The sequence below is a fragment of the Triticum dicoccoides genome, chromosome 6B (assembly GCF_002162155.2).
Source record: "Triticum dicoccoides isolate Atlit2015 ecotype Zavitan chromosome 6B, WEW_v2.0, whole genome shotgun sequence".
NCBI lineage: Eukaryota > Viridiplantae > Streptophyta > Magnoliopsida > Poales > Poaceae > Triticum > Triticum dicoccoides.
In genome coordinates this window covers 204,840,735-204,862,620 of record NC_041391.1, presented here as the reverse complement: position 1 = coordinate 204,862,620, position 21,886 = coordinate 204,840,735, and the positions used below count along the sequence as shown (strand labels likewise).

The window sequence follows — 21,886 nt, the reverse complement described above, 5'->3', positions numbered from 1 at the left end:
TAATATGCAAGGGATGACGAAAACGATTCCCAAGCTCTTCGCAATGCTAAAGGCTGCGGAGGTAGAAATCAAGAAGGGGCATCAAGTATTGATGGTTAACAAGACCACTAGTTTTAAGAAAAAGGGCAAAGGGAAGAAGGGGAACTTCAAGAAGAATAACAAGCAAGTTGCTACTCCCGGGAAGAAGCCCAAGCCTGGACCTAAGCCTGAAAATGAGTGCTTCTACTGCAAAGGGACTGGTCACTGGAAGCGGAACTGCCCCAAGTATTTGGCGGATAAGAAGGATGGCAAAGTGAAAGGTATATTTGATATACATGTTATTGATGTGTACCTTACTAATGCTCGTAGTAGCGCCTAGGTATTTGATACTGGTTCTGTTGCTCATATTTGCAACTCGAAACAAGGGCTATGGATTAAACGAAGATTGGCTAAGGACAAGGTGACGATGCATGTCAGAAATGGTTCCAAGGTCGATGTGATCTCCATCGGCACGCTACCTCTACATCTACCTTCTGGATTAGTTTTAGACCTGAATAATTGTTATTTGGTGCCAGCGTTGAGCATGAACATTATATCTAGATCTTGTTTGATGCTAGATGGTTATTCATTTAAATCAGAGAATAATGGTTGTTCTATTTATATGAGTAACATCTTTTATGGTCATGCACACTTTTTGAGTGGTCTATTTTTGTTGAATCTTGATCATGGTGATACACATGTTCATAATATTGAAGCCAAAAGATGCAAAGTTGATAATGATATGCAACTTATTTGTGGCACTGTCATTTAGGTCATATTGGTGTAAAGCACATGAAGAAACTCCATGCTGATGGACTTTTGGAATCACTTGATTATGAATCACTTGGTGCTTACGAACAATGCCTCATGGGCAAGATGACTAAAACTCCGTTCTCCGGAACAATGGAACGAGCTATTGACTTATTGGAAATAATACATACCGATATATGCGGTCCAATGAGTGTTGAGGCTCGTGGCGGGTATCATTATTTTCTTTCCTTCATAGATGATTTGAGCAGATATGGGTATATCTACTAAATGAAACATAAGTCTGAAACGTTTCAAAAGTTCAAAGAATTTCAGAGTGAAGTGGAAAATCATCGTAACAAGAAAATAAAGTTTCTTTGATCTGATCGTGGAGGCGAATATTTGAGTTACGAGTTTGGTCTTCATTTGAAACAATGTGGAATAGTTTCGCAACTCACGCCACCTGGAACACCACAGCGTAATGGTGTGTCCGAACGTCGTAACCGTACTTTATTGGATATGGTGCGATCTGTGATGTCTCTTACTGATTTACCGCTATCATTTTGGGGTTATGCTTTAGAGATGGTTGCATTCACGTTAAATAGGGCACCATCTAAATCCGTTGAGACGACACCATATGAACTGTGGTTTGGCAAGAAACCCAAGTTGTCGTTTCTTAAAGTTTGGGGTTGTGATGCTTATGGGGAAAAGCTTAAACCTGATAAGCTCGAACCCAAATCGGAGAAGTGCGTCTTCATAGGATATCCAAAGGAAACTGTTGGGTACACCTTCTATCACATATCCGAAGGCAAGATATTCGTTGCAAAGAATGGATCCTTTCTAGAGAAGGAGTTTCTCTCGAAAGAAGTGAGTGAGAGGAAAGTAGAACTTGATGAGGTAATTGTACCTTCACCCAAATTGGAAGTAGTTCATCATAGAAATCAGTTCCAGTGATTCCTACACCAATTAGTGAAGAAGCTAATGATGATGATCATGAAACTTCAGATCGAGTTACTACCAAACCTCGTAGATCAACCAGAGTACCGTCCGCATGAGAGTGGTACGGTAGTCCTATTCTGGAAGTCATGTTACTAGACCATGATGAACGTACTAACTATGAGGAAGCGATGATGAGCCCAGATTCCGCGAAATGTCTTGAGGCCATGAAATTTGAGATGGGATCCATGTATGAGAACAAAGTGTGGACTTTGGTGGACTTGCCCGATGATTGGCAAGCCATAGAAAATAAATGGATCTTCAAGAGGAAGACGGACACTAATAGAGTGTTACTATCTACAAAGCTCGACTTGTCGTAAAAGGTTTTTGACAAGTTCAAGGTGTTGACTGCATTGAGATTTTCTCAACTGTAGCGATGCTTAAATCCGTCTGAATCATGTTAGCAATTGCCATATTTTATGAAATATGACAAATGGATGTCAAAATTGCATTTCTTAAATGGATATTTCTTAAAGAAGAGTTGAATATGATGCAACCAGAAGGTTTTGTCGATCCTAAAGGTACTAACAAGGTGTGCAAGCTCCAACAATCCATCTATGGACTGGTGCAAGCATCTCGGAGTTGGAATATACGCTTTGATGAGTTGATCAAAGCATATAGTTTTATATAGACTTGCGGTGAAGCCTGTATATATTTACAAGAAAGTGAGTGGGAGCACCATAGCCTTTATGATAAGTATATGTGAATGACATATTGTTGATCGGAAATGATGTAGAATTTTATGGAAAGCATAAAGGAGAATTTGAAAGGAGATTTTCAAAGAAAAACCTCGGTGAACCTGCTTACATATTGGGCATCAAGATCTATAGAGATAGATCAAGACGTTTGATAAGATTTTTCAATAAGTACATACTTTGACAAGATTTTGAAAGAGTTCAAAATGGATCAGTCAAAGAAGGAGTTCTTGCTTGTATTACAAGGTGTAAAGTTGAGTAAGACTCAAAGCCCGACCACGGCAAAAGATAGAAAGAGAATGAAAGTCAATCCTTATGCCTCAGTCATAGGTTCTATAAAGTATGCCATGCTATGTACCAGACCAATTATGTGCCTTGCTATGAGTTTGGCAAGGGGGTACGTGATACGTCTCCAATGTATCTATAATTTTTGATTGTTCCATGCTATTATATTACCCCTTTTGGATGTTTATGGGCTTTATTTTACACATTTATATCGACTAACCTACTAACCAGAGGCCTAGCCCATATTGCTATTTTTTTTTGCCTATTTCAGTATTTCGAAGAAAAGGAATATCAAACGGAGTCCAAACGGAATAAAACCTTCGGGAGCGTGATTTTTGGAACGAACGTGATCCAGAGGACTTGGAGTGCAAGTCAAGAAGCGATCGAGGCGGCGAGGAGATAGGAGGGCGCGCCCCCTGTCTCCTGGGCCCCTCAGGCGGCCACCGACGTACTTCTTCCTCCTATATATACCGTCGTACCCTGAAAACATCCAGGGAGCCACCGAAACACAATTTCCACCGCTGTAACCTTCTGTATCCGTGAGATCCCATCTTGGAGCCTTCGTCGGCGCTCCGCTGGAGGGGGAATCAACCATGGAGGGCTTCTACATCAACACCATAGCCCCTCCGATGAGTTGTGAGTAGTTTACCACAGACCTTTGGGTCCATAGTTATTAGCTAGTTGGCTTCTTCTCTCTTTTTGGATCTCAATACCATGTTCTCCCCCTCTCTTGTGGAGATCTATTTGATGTAACTCTTTTTGCGATGTGTTTGTCGAGATCCGATGAATTGTGGGTTTATGATCAAGTTTATCTATGAGAAATATTTGAATCTCTTCTGAATTCTTTTATGTATGATTGAGTTATCTTTGCAAGTCTCTTCGAATTATCAGTTTGGTTTGGCCTACTAGATTGATCTTTCTTGCCATAGGAGAAGTGCTTAGCTTTGGGTTCAATCTTGCGGTGTCCTTTCCCAGTGACCGCAGGGGTAGCAAGGCACGTATTGTATTGTTGCCATCAAGGATAAAAAGATGGGGTTTATATCATATTGCATGAGTTTATCCCTCTACATCATGTCATCTTTCTTAATGTGTTACTCTGTTCTTATGAACTTAATACTCTAGATGCATGCTGGATAGCGGTCGATGTGTGGAGTAATAGTAGTAGATGCAGGCAGGAGTCGGTCTACTTGTCACGGATGCGATGCTTATATACATGATCATGCCTAGATAATCTCATAATTATTCGCTTTTCTATCAATTGCTTGACAGTAATTTGTTCACCCACCGTAATACTTATGCTATCTTGAGAGAAGCCACTAGTGAAACCTATGGCCCCCGGGTCTATCTTTTATCATATAAGCTTTCAATCTACTTTTATTTGCATGTTTACTTTTCCAATCTATATCATAAAATACCAAAAATATATTTATCTTATCATACTATCTTTATCAGATCTCACTTTCGCAAGTGGCCGTGAAGGGATTGACAACCCCTTTATTGTGTTGGTTGCGAGTTCTTTGTTTGTTTGTGTAGGTGCGTGGGACTTTCGAGGAGCCTCCTACTGGATTGATACCTTGGTTCTCAAAAACTGAGAGAAATACTTACACTACTATTGCTGCATCACCCTTTCCTCTTCAAGGAAAATCAACACAAGCTCAAGATGTAGCAAGAAGGATTTCTGGCGCCGTTGCCGGGGAGGTCTTCGCTCAAGTCAAGACATACCAAGTAGCCATCACAAACTCATTTCCCTCGCATTTACATTATTTGCCATTTGCCTCTCGTTTTCCTCTCCCCCACTTCACCCTTGCCGTTTTATTCGCCCTCTCTTTCCCAATCTTCTCCTCTCTTTTTCGCTTGCCCTTTTCTGTTTGCTTGTGTGTTGGATTACTTGTTGCCATGGTGCAAGATAATACCAAATTGTATGATTTCTCCAATACAAATAATAATGATTTCCTTAGTACTCCGATTGCTCCTCTTAATGATGTTGAGTCTTGTGAAATCAATACTGCTTTGCTGAATCTTTTTATGAAAGATCAATTCGCCGGCCTTCCTAGTGAACATGTCGCTACTCATCTAAACAACTTTGTTGATTTGTGTGATATGCAAAAGAAGAAAGATATGAATAATGATATTGTTAAATTGAAGTTATTTCTGTTTTCACTTGGAGATCGTGCTAAAGTTTGGTTTTCGTCTTTGCCTAAAAATGGTATTGATTCTTGGAACAAGTGCAAAGATGCTTTTATCTCTAAATATTTTCCTCCCGCTAAGATTATCACTCTTAGGAATGATATTATGAATTTTAAACAACTTGATCATGAGCATGTTGCCCAATCTTGGGAAAGAATGAAATTGATGATTCACAATTGCCCTACTCATGGTTTGAATTTATGGATGATCATACAAAATTTTTATGCCGGTTTGAACTTTGCTTCTAGAAATCTTTTAGATTCGGCCGCGGGAGGCACGTTTATGGAAATCACTTTAGGAGATGCCACAAAACTTCTTGATAATATTATGGCTAATTATTCTCAATGGCACACCGAAAGATCTTCTAGTAAAAAGGTGCATGCTATAGAAGAAATTAATGTTTTGAGTGGAAAGATGGATGAACTTATGAAGTTGTTTGCTACTAAAAATACTCCTCTTGATCTCAATGATATGCCTTTGTCTACTTTGATTGAGAATGATAATGAATCTATGGATGTGAATTTTGTTCGTATGAATAGTTTCGGAAACAATGCTTATAGAGGAAACTTTAATCCTAGACCGTTCCCTAGTAATTCCTCTAATAATTATGGAAATTCCTACAATAATTCTTATGGTAATTTTAATAAGATTCCCTCTGATTTTGAGAATAGTGTGAAAGAATTTATGATGTCTCAAAAGAATTTTAATGCTTTGCTTGAAGAAAAATTGCTCAAAGTTGATGATTTGGCTAGGAACGTTGATAGACTTTCGCTTGACGTTGATTCTCTTAAACTTAGATCTACTCCTCCTAAGCATGATATCAATGAGTCTCTCAAAGTCATGAGAATTTCCATTGATGAGTGCAAAGAAAGAACCGCTAGATTGCGTGCTAAGAAAGATTGCTTTGTAAAGGCGTGTTCTTCTAGTTTCAATGAAAATAATGATGAAGATCTTAAAGTTATTGTTGTGTCTCCTATTAGATCTTTGTTTTGCAATATGAATCTTAATAATAATGGGACTGGAGATGAGTCCACTTTAGTTAGAAGGCGTCCCAATAATTCAGAGTTTTTTGATCTTGATGCTAAATTTGGTAAAAGTGGAATTGGAGAGGTCATGACTTTAAATAGCATTGAACCCACTATCTCGGATTTCAAGGAATTTGATTATGATAATTGTTCTTTAGAAAGTTGTATTTCCTTGTTGCAATCTGTTGTGAATTCTCCTCATGCTTATAGTCAAAATAAAGCTTTTACCAAACATATCGTTGATGCCTTAATGCAATCTTATGATGAAAAACTTAATTTGGAAGTTTCTATACCTAGAAAACTTAATGATGAATGGGAACCTACTATAAAGATTAAAATTAAAGATCATGAGTGTTTTGCTTTGTGTGATTTGGGTGCTAGTGTTTCCACGATTCCGGAAACTTTATGTGATATTCTAGGTTTCCATGATCTTGATGATTGCTCCTTGAATTTGCACCTTGCAGATTCCACCATTAAAAAGCCAATGGGAAGGATCAATGATGTTCTCATTGTTGCAAATAGAAATTTGGTGCCGGTAGATTTTATCGTTCTTGATATAGATTGCAATCTTTCTTGCCCTATTATACTTGGTAGACCTTTCCTTAGAACAATTGGCGCGATTATTGATATGAAGGAAGGGAATATTAGATTCCAATTTCCATTAAGGAAAGGCATGGAGCACTTTCCAAGAAAGGAAATTAAATTACCTTATGAATCTATCATGCGAGCTACTTATGAATCGGGTGCCAAAGATGTCACTACTTAGATCTATCTTCTCTTTTATGCCTAGCTAGGGGCGTTAAACGATAGCGCTAGTTGGGAGGCAACCCAATTTTATTTGTGTTTTTTGTTTTTGTTTCTATTTAGTAATAAATTTTGTATCTACCTTCTATTTAGATGTGTTTTCTTGTTTTAATTAGTATTTGTGCCAAGTAGAACCTATAGGATAACCTATAATGATAGTTAATTTGATTCTGCTGAAAAACAGAAACTTTGCGCTCACGAGAAACAATTCAATAAATCACAGAAACGTGCTTTTGCATTGATTCTTATTGCTGATGATCAATAAACAAATTTTCCAGGACTTCCTATTTTGGTAGGATTTTTAGAGTTCCAAAAGTTTGCGTTAGTTACAGATTGCTACAGACTGTTCTGTTTTTGACAGATTCTGTTTTTTGTGTGTTGTTTGCTTATTTTGATGCATCTATGGCTAGTATTAAGTGGTATGAACCATAGAGAACGTGGAATACAGTAGGTTTAACACCAATATAAATAAAGAATGAGTTCATTACAGTACCTTATGTGGTGGTTTTGCTTTCTTTCACTAACGGAGCTTATGAGATTTCCTGTTGAGTTTTGTGTTGTGAAGTTTTCAAGTTTTGGGTAAAGATTTGATGAACTATGGAATAAGGAGTGGCAAAATACTAAGCTTGGGGATGCCCATGGAACCCCAAGGTATTCAAGAATATCCAAAATCCTAAGCTTGGGGATGCCCCGGGAAGGCATCCCCTCTTTCGTCTTCGTTCATTGGTAACTTTACTTGGAGCTATATTTTTATTCGTCACATGATATGTGTTTTGCTTGGAGCGTCGTGTATGATATTAGTCATTGTTTTTTAGTTTTCCACAATCATCCTTGCTGTACACACCTTTTGGGAGAAGCCTATTTGATTGAAATTTGTTAGAATACTCTATGTGCTTCACTTATATCTTTTGAGCTAGACAGTTTTTGCTCTAGTGCTTCACTTATTCTTTTAGAGCACGGCGGCGGCTTAATTTTGTAGAAATTGCTAGTCTCTCATGCTTCACTTATATTATTTTGAGATTCTCTTAGAACAGCATGGTATTTGCTATGGTTATAAAATTGGTCCTAGAATGGTAGGCATCTAAGTTGGGTATAATAAAAACTATCATAGAAAGTCAATTGGATGCTATGATCAATTTGATACTTGATAATTGTTTTGAGATATGGAGGCAGTGATATTAAAGTCATGCTAGTTGGGTGATTATGAATTTAAAGAACGCTTGTGTTGAAGTTAGCAAGTCCCGTAGCCTGCATGTATGGTTAAAGTTGTGTAACAAATTTGAAACATGAAGTGTCCTTGGATTGTGCATCCTTATGAATGGTGGTCGGTGACGAGCGATGGTCTTTTCCTACCAATCTATCCCTCTAGGAGCATGCTATAGTGTTTGGTTTTTGATGACTTCTAAATTTTTGCAATAAGTATATGAGTTCTTTTGACTAATGTTGAGTCCATGGATTATACGCACTTTTACCTTTCCATCATTGCTAGCCTCTTCGGTACCGTGCATTGCCCTTTGTCACCTTGAGAGTTGGTGCAAACTTTGCCAGTGCATCCAAACCCCGTGATATGATACGCTCTATCACACATAAACCTCCTTATACCTTCCTCAAAACAGCCATCATACCTACCTATTATGGCATTTCCATAGCCATTCCGAGATATATTGCCATGCAACTTTCAACCGTTCCTTTAACATCATGACACACATTACTTTTGTCATATTGCCATTGTATGATCATGTAGTTGACATCGTATTTGTGGCAAAGCCACCATGCATATTTTTTCATACGTGTCACTCTTGATTCATTGCACCATCCCGGTAAACCGCCGGAGGCATTCATATAGAGTCATATCTTGTTCTAGTTTCGAGTTGTAATTCATGTGTTGTAATCAATAAAAGTGTGATGATCATTGTTATTAGAGCATTGTCCCCAAAAGAAAAAAAAGAAAGGCCAAAAGAAAAAGAAAAAAAGGCCAAAGAAAAAAAAGAAAAGAAAAAAAGGGGCAATGTTACTATCTCTTTTTCCACACTTATGCTTCAAAGTAGCACCGTGTTCTTCATATAGTGAGTCTCATATTTTATGCTTCAAAGTAGCACCATGTTCTTCATATAGTGAGTCTCATATGTTGTCACTTTCATATACTAGTGGGAATTTTTCATTATAGAACTTGGCTTGTGTGTTCCTACGATGGGCTTCCTCAAATGCCCTAGGTCTTCGTGAGCAAGCAAGTTGGGTGCACACCCACTAGTTTTCTTTTGTTGAGCTTTCATTCATTTATAGCTCTAGTGCATCCGTTGCATGGCAATCCCTACTCCTCATGTTGACATCAATTGATGGGCATCTCCATAGCCCGTTGATTATCCTTGTCAATGTGAGACTTTCTCCTTTTTTGTCTTCTCCACACAATCCCCATTATCATATTCTATTACACCCATAGTGCTATATCCATGGCTCACGCTCATGTATTGCATGGAAGTTGAAAAAGTTTGAGATTATTTAAGTAATAAACAATTGCTTGGCTTGTCATCGGGGGTGTAGAATTTGGGACATTTTTGTGTGACGAAAATGAATCATAGCCTAACTACATGACTTTGTAGGGATGAACTTTCTTTAGCCATGTTATTTTGAGAAGACATGATTGCTTTTATTAGTATGCTTGAAGTATTACTATTTCTTATGTCAATATGAACTTTTATTTTGACTCATTTGGATCTGAGCATTCATGCCACAATAAAGAAAATTACATTGAGAATTATGCTAGGTAGCATTCCACATCAAAAATTATGTTTTTATCATTTACCTACTCGAGGACGAGCAGGATTAAGCTTGGGGATGCTTGATACGTATCCAACGTATCTATAATTTTTGATTGTTCCATGCTATTATATTACCCCTTTTGGATGTTTATGGGCTTTATTTTACACATTTATATCATTTTTGGGACTAACCTACTAACCGAAGGCCCAGCCCGTATTGTTGTTTTTTGCCTATTTCAGTATTTTGAAGAAAAGGAATATCAAACGGAGTCCAAACGGAATGAAACCTTTGGGAGCGTGATTTTTGGAATGAACGTGATCCAGAGGACTTGGAGTGCAAGTCAAGAAGCGATTGAGGCGGCCAGGAGATAGGAGGGCGCGCCCACCCCTACAGGGTGTGCCCCTGTCTCCTGGGCTCCTCAGGCGGCCACCGACGTACTTCTTCCTCCTATATATACCCTCGTACGCCGAAAACATCTAGGGAGCCACCAAAACACAATTTCCACCGTTGTAACCTTCTGTATCCGCGAGATCCCAACTTGGAGCCTTCGCCGGCGCTCCGCCGGAGGGGGAATCGACCACGGAGGGCTTCTACATCAACACCATAGCCCCTCCGATGAGTTCTGAGTAGTTTACCACAGACCTTCGGGTCCATAGTTATTAGCTAGTTGGCTTCTTCTCTCTTTTTGGATCTCAATACCATGTTCTCCCCCTCTCTTGTGGAGATCTATTTGATGTAACTCTTTTTGCGGTGTGTTTGTCGAGATCTGATGAATTGTGGGTTTATGATCAAGTTTATCTATGAGAAATATTTGAATCTCTTCTGAATTATTTTATGTATGATTGAGTTATCTTTGCAAGTCTCTTCGAATTATCAGTTTGGTTTGGCCTACTAGATTGATCTTTCTTACCATGGGAGAAGTGCTTAGCTTTGGGTTCAATCTTGCGGTGTCCTTTCCCAGTGACCGCAGGGCCAGCAAGGCACGTATTGTATTATTGCCATCGAGGATAAAAAGATGGGGTTTATATCATATTGCATGAGTTTATCCCTCTACATCATGTCATCTTTCTTAATGCGTTACTATGTTCTTATGAACTTAATACTCTAGATGCATGCTGGATAGCGGTTGATGTGTGGAGTAATAGTAGTAGATGCAAGCAGGAGTTGGTATACTTGTCACGGACGTGATGCTTATATACATGATCATGCCTAGATAATCTCATAATTATTTGCTTTTCTATCAATTGCTTGACAGTAATTTGTTCATCCACTATAATACTTATGATATCTTGAGAGAAGCCACTAGTGAAACCTATGCCCCCCGGGTCTATCTATTATCATATAAGCTTTCAATCTACTTTTATTTGCATCTTTACTTTTCCAATCTATATCATAAAATACCAAAAATATATTTATCTTATCATACCATCTTTATCAGATCTCACTTTCGCAAGTGGTCGTGAAGGGATTGACAACCCCTTTATTGCGTTGGTTGCGAGTTCTTTCTTTGTTTGTGTAGGTGCGTGGGACTTTTGAGGAGCCTCCTACTGGATTGATACCTTGGTTTTCAAAAACTGAGGGAAATACTTATGCTACTATTGCTACATCACCCTTTCCTCTTCAAGGAAAACCAACGCAAGCTCAAGACGTAGCAGTACGATAGTGATCCAGGAGTGGATCATTGTATAGCGGTCAAAGTTATCCTTAGTAACCTAAGAGGACTAAGGAAGTATTTCTCGGTTATGGAGGTGATAAAGAGTTCGTAAGAGTTACGTCGATGTAAGATTTACACCAATCCAGATGACTCTGAGTCTCAATCTGGATACATATTGAAAGTGGGGGCAATTAGCTAAAGTAGCTCCATGCAGAGCATTGTAGACATAGAAAATTTGGAAAATACATACGGCTCTGAATTTAGCAGACCCATTGACTAACCTTCTCTCACAAGCAAAACATGATCACATCTTAGCACCCTTTGGGTGTTAATCACATAGCGATGTGAACTGGATTATTGACTCTAGTAAACCCTTTGGTTGTTGGTCACATGGCGATGTGAACTATGGGTGTTAATCACATACAGATGTGAACTATTCATGTTAAATCAGATGGCGATGTGAACTAGATTATTGACTCTAGTGCAAGTGGGAGACTGAAGGAATTTATGCCCTGGAGGCAATAATAAAGTTGTTATTTATATATCCTTATATCATGATAAATGTTTATTATTCATGCTAGAATTGTATCAACCAGAAACTTAGTACATGTGTGAATACATAGACAAAACAAAGTGTCCCTAGTATGTCTCTACTTGACTAGCTCGTTAATCAAAGATGATTATGTTTCCTGACCATAGACATGTGTTGTCATTTGATGAACGGGATCACATCATTAGAGAATGATGTGATGGACAAGACCCATCTGTTAGCTTAGTATTATGATCGTTACAGTTTCATTGCTACTGCTTTCCTCATGACTTATACATGTTCCTCGGACTATGAGATTATCCAACTCCCGAATACCGGAGGAACACCTTGTGTGCTATCAAACGTCACAACATAACTGGGTGATTATAAAGATGCTCTACAGGTGTATCCGAAGGTGTTTGTTGGGTTGTCATTGATCAAGATTAGGATTTGTCACTCCGTGTATCGGAGAGGTAACTCTGGACCCTCTCGGTAATGCTCATCACTATAAGCCTTGCAAGCAATGTGACTAATGAGTTAGCTGCGGGATGAAACATTATGGAACAAGTAAAGAGACTTGCCGGTAACGAGATTGAACTAGGTATGATGATACCGACGATCGAATCTCAGGCAAGTAACATACCGATGACAAAGGGAACAACGTATGTTGTTATGTGGTTTGACCGATAAAGATCTTCATAGAATATGTAGGAGCCAATATGAGCATCCAGGTTCCGCTATTGGTTATTGATCGGAGATGTGTCTCGATCATGTCTACATAGTTCTCGAACCCATAGGGTCCGCACGCTTAACATTTGATGATGATTTGTATTTAAGAGTTATGTGTTTTTGATGACCGAAGTTTGTTTGGAGTCCTGGATGAGAACACGGACATGACGAGGAGTCTCAAAATGGTCAAGACATAAAGATTGATATATTGGAAGGTTATGTTCGGACACCAGAAAGGTTTCTGATAGGTTCGAACATTTTCCGGAGTACCGGGAGGTTACCGGAACCCCCCTGGGAGAGTATTGGGCCTTCATGGGCCTTAGCGGGAAGAGGAGACCAGCGGCCAGGAGGTGGCGCGTGCCCCCTAGCCGAACCTAATTGGACTAGGGGAGGGGGCGCGGCCCCCCTTTCCTTCTCCCTCTCTCTTTTCCTTCCCCCTTCTCCAACTCCGGAAAGGAAAGGGGATTCCTACTAGGACTGGGAGTCCTAGTAGGACTCCCCCTTTTGGCGCGCCCCTCTAGACCGACGCCTCCTCCCTCCCTCCTTTATATACAAGGGCAGGGGGACACCCCAAAGCACAACAGACAATCTCTTAGCCGTGTGCAGTGCCCCCCTCCACAGTTTAACACCTCAGTCATATCGTCGTAGTGCTTAGGCGAAGCCCTGCGCCAGTAACTTCATCAACACTATCGCCACGCCGTCGTGCTGACAGAACTCTCCCTCGCCCTCTACTGGATCAAGAGCTCGAGGATGTCATCATGTTGAACGTGTGCTAGACACGGAGGTGTCGTACGTTCGGTACTTGGATCGGTTGGATCGTGAAGATGTTCGACTACATCAACCGCGTTACTAAACGCTTCCACTTTCGGTCTATGAGGGTACGTGGACACACTCTCCCGTCTCGTTGCTATGCATCTCCTAGATAGATCTTGCGTGATCGTAGGAATTTTTTTGAATTACTACGTTCCCTAACAAGAGCAACTTTCCTTTTGAGTGAAAGTTCATTGGAGAAACTAGAGTACAAGACAACACATGATACGAGCATGCCCGCTCGTACTAGCAGCGAGGATGAAGTTTCATGCGGCGATTGGACTACAGATGACTATGGGGTTTGTTTTGCGCCAACTGTGCAGCTATTGTATATGAGCGTGTTTGGTTGCCGTAGGCTACAGTAGCTGCATTGCATAGCCTTCTCAACTCGGCCTGGCTATGCAAATGCAGCCTCAAATGCACCAACTATGAGTTGTTTGGTTGTCTACATGCCCTCTTGCTTGCATGGGCTGAACCACACTGCCTGGTGTTTGGTTCCATGCATGTTAATGGATAAACCCAAGGCATGGTGTTTGGTTGTATGCAACGCCTGGTGTGTGGTAACCTCTTTGGCTAGTTGGTGAGGTTACCAGCACACTTCGGCACAACCATGTAGCACACATCATAAGCAGAGCATAGTATAAATAGAGGATCAACCACTTAACAGCATATTTCAGATAAGCAGTACCACACTTCATAACAGTTTAACGCATAAACTATAAACATTTCAAAACAGACTCAATAGTAATTAGAAAGGAGGTGCCCCGGCCCTACTCCTTGGCGGCGAAGGCTTCGTCGTGCTTCCCGTACTTGTTGACGACCTCAATGCATCCTCGTCGAAGATGATGACCTTGAGGGTGTCGGGAGTGAGGAGCTTGCACGTCACCATATAGCCGATCTTGATCTGATGAACAGCTACGTAGGTGGCCCAACCCTGATCTAGGGTCACCCTGCCGTTCATCAGCTTCACCGTCACCTTCCAGGAGCAGACGGTGTTTGTTCCTGAGCTTGAACTCCATCGGCACTGCGACGAAGTGCTTGGTGAAGTCCAGGGGCATGGGGATGCACTCAAGCTTCGGTGCAAGGATGACCTTGCAGAAGTGAGTTGGGCCATCCTCCTCGTGGTAGTGGTCGTAGTTGCGACACTTGTTGCTGGGGGGGGGGGCTCCTCCATGCGCTCGTCGTCGCCAACCTCAGGCATCTTCGGGTCTTCGTCGGCGGTGGACGGCAGCACAACCTCCTCGGGCATTGGATGAAGGGGCTGCTTGCCCTTGTTGTCAACGGCTGGGAGCACCTCGGTGCCCATCTCATTGCTCTCCTCAATCTGCACACAATTCATGGAGTCAGGCACAACACATAGTTCATGGCTTATTGAAGAGCATGTAGTTAAAACGGCATGACTGTCACTCTTCCTCCTCTCCACCGTGCCTATATTTACTCACCCTGCCCACCACTATTTACCCACCCCCTCTCTTCTCTCACTATCAATCTTCCTCCTCTCCATCGCCATGAGCTCCAGCTCCAACGCCAACCCCTTCCCGTGGGGTATTGGTTGGAGGGCCTTCTTCCTCGGGTAGTCGGCTGGTGACCCGCACCAAGTTCGAGAACACCATGGAGGTGTGCTCGAACTTCGGCTCCATGGCTGAGATGCAGAAAGAATCTGATGCAGTGCTCATGAGAGCCACTGCACAAGAGCTGAAGACGGTGATTCTTGACCCAGCGAAGGGCGTGATGGCAGTCGACATCATTCGCTGGCCCATGAATCAGGGCATCTCTGACGATGCTAAATGGAGGAAGAGGTGGTCCAAGGACAAGAGCTATTGGGCTCCTAATGACCGTCGTGCCGCAGTGTACTGGGAGAGGGCAATTGTACCGCCGGCGGTCATCGATGGGGAGCCTAAGGAGGAGGAGGAAGAACCGGTGTAGATGCCAGCGAGGGCGCCGGAGCCAGCCCGTCGTACATGGCAGATCGACCTCGACTCCGCCGAGGACGACGACGACGACCCGCCGCCCTACACGACGATGAAGAAGATGAAGGCCAGCCACTCGACCCGCCGCTCCGCACGCCGGTGACGACGGCCGCGGTTAGCCAGTGTCTATTCTGTACCCCCAATCCCCCTTCTACTCCAACCGCATCAACCTCTATTCCGATCTTTCATGAACTCCTATGTACTCGTATGAACTAGTATGAACTACTATGAACTCCTATGTACTCGTATGAACTACTATGAACTGCCATGCTTATCTACCTCTATTCCCCATTCCCCTCTCCGCCGTGGATCGAATCTACCGCCAAATCGAACGCGAAAAAGTAGTGCATGACGAACAGAGAAGTGCTTACCGCCATTGACGCTCGCCAGGTGATGATCCGCTCGTCGGTGATGGAGTCTGGTGGTCTTCTTGCTCTCCTCCGATCCGCCGCTGCCGATGAGAGTTGGGAAAGTGGGGAAAGGGAGTGGTGAGGGGCGGTGAGGCTAATAACTGCCGGCGCTTCGGGAAGCAACGCGGCTTCTCGAGTGTGGCCGCGCGCGTGCAGCCGCCGCCGCCCACGTGCATCGCTCGGGCCTGGCCCTGAAGAAACTGTCGATTCAGGCATTCCCGGGGAGCCAGGCCCAGGAGTGCTTTAATGTTCGTGCCATGCGAGCCTCACAGTAAAAGCAGGCAACCAAACAGGCCGGATTCTTCCCGCGCGGGCCTGGTTGGGCCTCGTGCAGGCAACCAAACACGCCCTATTTGTTTTGCACCCACCGTGCGGCTAGGCCAAAATATGCGACTGCCTAGAAAAAAATTGCAGCCCAAGGGATAGGACATCTGCTCAAGCACCGTTTTTGGTGCAAATTCCCTGGAAACGATTTTTGGGGGCTGTTGGTGATGCTAATAACAAAAGTAGCCTAGCTGAGATTTCACTTTAAAAACATGTGTAAAATAGAGAAACAAACTATATTATGGATTTCATATTGGAAAAAGAGGTTATACTCATACTTGTCGCTACATATAACAATCATGCGGAACGGGCAGGCCGGTGCATGTAGGTCCCACTTGGACAGGGTCCAGGGACGGGTTCCGATGACTTGGGCCTACAGCCTTTTCCGACATTTCTGCAAGAGACTGTTTTCAGGAGTTTAACCCGTGACCTCACAAGATCACAAGGCAGACCACTGCACCAAGGCTCCCCTCATAACAATTATGCAGAAAAAACAGAACAAAATTCCACACAGCAGCATCTTAGTCCTTACTATAACTGACAATTCAGCTAGCTAAACGTTGTACGAACGAAATGATAATAAAGTAAAAGAGCGAAAACATTTCCAACAATTAACACGAAGAATTCACTTGCATACCAAGCATACTATATCTTACGATAACAGGGTATACCTGAATTAAGATAGTTATACGAGTCACGGACCCAAACAGCACATAGTTGTTACCCAATATAACTCTGAATACTGGACGACTAACACAGGAACCTGAACGCTAAACTGAGAAAACCAAATGCAAAAGGCATTTGTGATGAAGGCTTGCTACTATGAACAACTTTGAGCAGGCAATTGCATGATGGACAAATCAGCAGCAGACACCACACAAATGCGGAAAATCTCGCGCATGGGACTTGGTGAAAGGAGACGACTGGCTAGACCAGCCCCCAGTCCGTGTCGAAAATGCCACCATTATCATTATCCTGCATTAAGAAGAATGGCATGGTTAGATGTTCATTCCCTGTTAAAAGTCGTGAATTTTACATAAAAGATAGTAAGTACTACAAGTCCCCAAACTGGCAGATCACATAAAGATCAAGTAAACAGTGGGAGTGTAAGCTAAATGTATAAGTGCAATCATGCACATAATATAAAGTACCTCAGTGTACTGTTAGTGTACTTTCCTATAATAATGTTACAGGAATCAAAAGTACTACTACCAAAATAAAAGTACATCTTATCTTAAAAGGAATAGAACGCCACACATGCATGTGGGTTCCATATGAAATAAAAAATGCATGTCCGGCTTCAGTGGAGTGTTTGCACCACCATAAAAATGGTGAGCCAGCGAGAAAATAGTTTGTCAAGATTACTATTTTTTCTAAGCTAGTCAACATTACTATGTAGATGCAAAATAGATGAAAGTTTGGCATTAAGATATATTCTGCTGAAAATAAAATAAAAGAGAGGATCATACCGGCCTGAACATGTCAACAACAATGTCATCCAGACCACCACTGAGCTCCCTTTGCAGCCCACTTGTCCCCACAAGATCATTGTTGTTGTAATTGAGCTGATTACCAACAGCTTGCTGATCAATCTTGCCATCCTGCAGAGAGGGAACACCGCCTGTATTCCCGCCATCCAGAGTCTGCCTTGGCACAACCGAATTGTCAATGCGAAGGTTTGGCAATGAAATGTTGATGCCTGAGTTGCTGAACGCAAGGTTGCTATTGAGCGCCTCTCTCGAGTTTGTGCTGTTTCCAAAGGTGAATGGCGCTGCACCCTGATTGAATACCATTGGAAGGCTATTGCTAGCTAGTGGTGCTACTTGGTTCTGCATATCATTTCCCAGAGATGTAATCTGATTTGATGGTGGTGCATAGCTAGAGACAGGTTCCATCCTAGGGCCATTCCCATGCAAGCTTGCTTGGGACATGCTGCCGTTCTGACCAAGTTGCTGAATGTTGGACGGAACTGCAGTTTGCCAGGTGTTACTACTTCTTCCAAGATCTGGAAAGTGGGGAGAATCACTAGCGAATGAGCTAAATGAGTCTGTCGAAGATGAATTTATCCGACCAAGGTGTTGCCTGTTGTTTGATTCAAGAGACTGAACTGCCCTATTTGTAGGAGCCAATGGTGCACCATTTGAAATGTTTGCAAAAGAGTTACCAGAAGTACCAGTCACCATGGTTGACATGTGTGCACCCCTGATCAGGTTACCATTATTGACACCCAAATCGTTCAGGGAAGTGCCCAGATTATTCTGGGCATGGCCAAGGTGAAGTGGCTGAGACTGTGGAGACAGCAACCCATGCATTCCGTATGCAGAAGGGGAGTTCATCCTTGCAACAAGGTTATTTGACTGGGAATGGTTGCTGGTTGGAACTGGTCGGTATCTACCGTACGTGTTGCTGTAGTGCCTGAAGACATCCATTGAATTCATATTGCTGTAAGCAGGGTTCCTTCCTCCAAGTGCAGCAACGAGGTTAGCCTGTCTACTTGCATCCATACTCATCCTTTTCAGATACAGCCGGTACTTCTGAAATTATGATAAAACAGCAAGAATCAATGAATTAGAATGATATTCAAAAACAAAATAGAGGAATGAAGGCTAAGACATGATCAATCATCAAAAGAACAGTTCCATACAGAACTCAACTGAACAGATTGAAAGATATGCTGACAGCAATAACTTTCTTCTTTTGGTAATACTAGGAAACAAACATGGCAATATAAGTTATTTAAATGGAGAACCAAGCGCTAGCTCGGTCAGCTAGAGCTTACAGGTGTAAGCTCGCCCACCCTCGTTCGATCTGCAGGGAAGACTCATTTCTATATACTCCCTCCGTCCCAAAATACTTGTCATCAAAATGGATGAAAACTTGAAAAGAGATGTATCTAAAACTAAAATATGTCTAGATACATCCTCTTCTATTCATTTTGATGACAAGTATTTCCGGACGGAGGGAGTACTAACTAACGCACAGTCAAACAGGAGGGACTCTTACCCCTTTCGCCAACGTTTTTATAAGTTACTTAATACATAAATTGGGGATCACAAGAAAATAACATGTACTGTTATACTGCAAACGAAAATGCTCTTTTAATATTTATCAAAATTCAGAAACAAATCCTCTTTCAACTACAGATTATGACTGGGATATAACAATTAGAAGTTGGGCTCCATAATAATCTTGGTACAGACGTAAAAAAAAATGGTAACACGCATGGATAGAAACTGAACCTGCAGATGACTAGCAACATTCTCCCTGGTGATGTTCTCTACATTCATGAGGTCCAATATCTTCTTTGGAACAGCCTCTGTGTTTATGAACAGAGATATGTTACTACAGACAGCATAATGAACCCAGAAAACAAATAGCCCAACATTTATGATAACAACGATATGAAGTGAGATCTTACTGTCGATGCCAAGCTGGTTGACAGCAGCAACAAACTTCCGGTGCAGCTCCACAGACCACACAACTCTTGGCTTCTTCTGGGATGACGAGTCGCCGTTGTCATTACTGTTTTCATCAGAATCATCACCGTCATCTCCATTCTCATCTCTATCCCTCCGTGACTGCCTCTTGTTGCGGTTAGCTCCGCCATTCTCACCTTCAGCATTCGGCCCTTTCTGACCGGCATCATCATTGTCACTACCACGGTTCTTGGTATTCCGCCTAATCACATGTTGCCATATTGTCTTCAGCTGCTCAAGACGCACCGGCTTTAGCAGGTAGTCACATGCTCCATGAGTTATGCCCTTCATGACTGTCTGTGTCTCCCCATTTGCAGACAACACTGCATAATAGATAGTCATTGATCAGTTCCAGAATAAACAAAAAATGTTAAAATGCATGACATTATTGACACTTTGTTCATATGATCAGACGCTAACACATATAAAACACTAACTAGGAAACAATTAATAGCAATTCATTACAGTAGCAGGCCTTTTGTCCTTTCTCATTTCTTCTCCAGTTGTTACACGTGTAGGGCAATAACACAATACAGCCACTGCTTTCAGTTGATACAACGAGTGGTAGAGCAGGTAATCAATTATGCAATATGATCACGGTAATGAACATATATCTAACAAAAGTAGCAGTAGCACAGCAAAGAACTATCTGCAATATATTGGAACTGGGAATCTTTCATTGGTTCCCTGACCCATGCACCAAGCTATGAGTAGCCTCAAACAGATCTGAACCACACAAATGAACAAAGATTTTCCATCTTCCCTAACAAAACTAGCAGTAGCACATCGAGGAACTATTTGCGATGTTTGTAGGTTAGCAGACATAATTCATCTCCAAAGTTCTGGAGCACCAAATGACATGAAATGAAACAAGTAGATTCACTCGACAATCATTCCCCGGCAGTGATATCTTTTAGAGCATCGTTTACAAAGAGCAGCAGAGGATTAAGCAGGTTAGCCTTACTAATGACTGGGAGGTCCATCTCCAGACCGACAAGCTCGAGGAGCTTGAAACCATCCATGTCCGGCATGTGGACATCGCTGATCACGAGGTCAAACTGGTCCTTGTTCTCCCTGAGCATCCTGAGGGCGGTGGCTGCCTGCCCAGTGGTTGTAACTGCAACATCACAGCAGATCGAATCCAAACACATTAGCAAACCACCATAACAACACATTGCACACATAAATCTAGGTTTCGGAAGGATCGCCAACGAGAAGAAGAAGAGGACCGCACAAGCTGAAAGGGGTGAAAGAAAATCCAAGCAAAATTCCCATCTAAAAAACATGAGCAGTTGTCACCGTGGAAATCTAAAACTAAAACCACGAGAAGAGACGTGCATGGGAGATTGTCCGATCTTGCATAGGTGTTTGGACGGAAAAACGCAGATTCCAAAGCAAGGTTATTCCCAATAAAGTGGCTAGGCGAAAAAAAGGGGAAGAAGATGAGAAATCGGCAAACACAATAATGACAAAAATCCAATCATAAATTGACATTACACAGCACCCTGCAAAAAATAGACCGACAGGGCAAGTGAAAAATAGGGAGCGTAAATCCCAGAAAACCAGCGGTGTAAATGCAAAACTCGGGCGCCAAATCTCGCGAATAGCACGCGCATCAAGCAAACAAGCGAATAAATCTAAGGGAAAAATACACTGTGGTAGAAGAGCACGGAACCAGACGGGTCTGTACTTGAGACTTTGAGAGCAGTACAGATTCATCTCCTCCTACTAGCCCTGGACCACGCTGGAGGGAGGGAGGGAGGGAGGGAGGAGGGTGCATGTTGGCGACAGCGATTCCCGTACCATGGTAGTCGCAGCGGCGCAGGAGGTTCTCGAGGACCTTGAGGCAGGTGGGGTCGTCGTCGACGGCGAGCACGCGCATGCCGACCGGGAACTTGTCCTTGCCGCCGCCGTCCCCCCCGCCGCTGACCCTCCCCTCCACGGTCATCTTCCTCCGCGTGTCCTACACGGCACGGCCGGGTCACCTAATGCCCCGGCGAACGGCGCGGGGACGGGCTTCGCTGGATCCTACGAATCCAAGCGGCGAGCGGCGGCGGGGAAAGGCGTGGCGGGCAGATAAAGCCAGGCAGCCAGCCAGCAGGGTCAAAGCAGGCAGGGGGGAGGGGAGGCAGGGAGCAGGTAGAGGGTGGGAGAGAGAGAGAGAGAGGACGCGAGCGTGGACGCAATAATAAGAGAGGGAGGGGTGGGGTGGGGTGGGGTGCGGGGGCGAATGGGATCGATCAATGTGAAGGAATTCATGCAGTGCAAAGATGGTAGTAACCTTTTCTTTTCTCCTCCTTCCCTCTCGTTTCCTTTTTACGCCTCCCCCCCTCATTCATGCGGCCATGCCATTTATTCGTACCCCTCCATCCATCCATCGCAACGGGACGCATTTTCCTTTTCTGTTTCCTTTTCTCTCGCTCGCTCGCTCGCTGCGTGCGTGCGGCCTGTTCCCTCGCCTTTCGGG

The 21,886-nt window shown here is 42.7% G+C and overlaps 1 protein-coding gene across 1 annotated transcript; it reads right to left on the bottom strand.

The window, feature by feature from the left end:
* Positions 1-16,554: 16,554 nt before the first annotated feature.
* LOC119326398 (two-component response regulator ORR24-like) lies at positions 16,555-21,586 on the bottom strand. Its single transcript, XM_037600056.1, has 6 exons — positions 21,223-21,586; positions 20,384-20,536; positions 19,362-19,742; positions 19,183-19,259; positions 17,413-18,477; positions 16,555-16,918 (listed from the first exon to the last, which is right to left on the bottom strand). The coding sequence occupies exons 1-6, from the start codon at positions 21,365-21,367 to the stop codon at positions 16,871-16,873; spliced, it is 1,869 nt and encodes a 622-aa protein (XP_037455953.1). The 5' UTR covers positions 21,368-21,586; the 3' UTR covers positions 16,555-16,870.
* Positions 21,587-21,886: the final 300 nt, after the last annotated feature.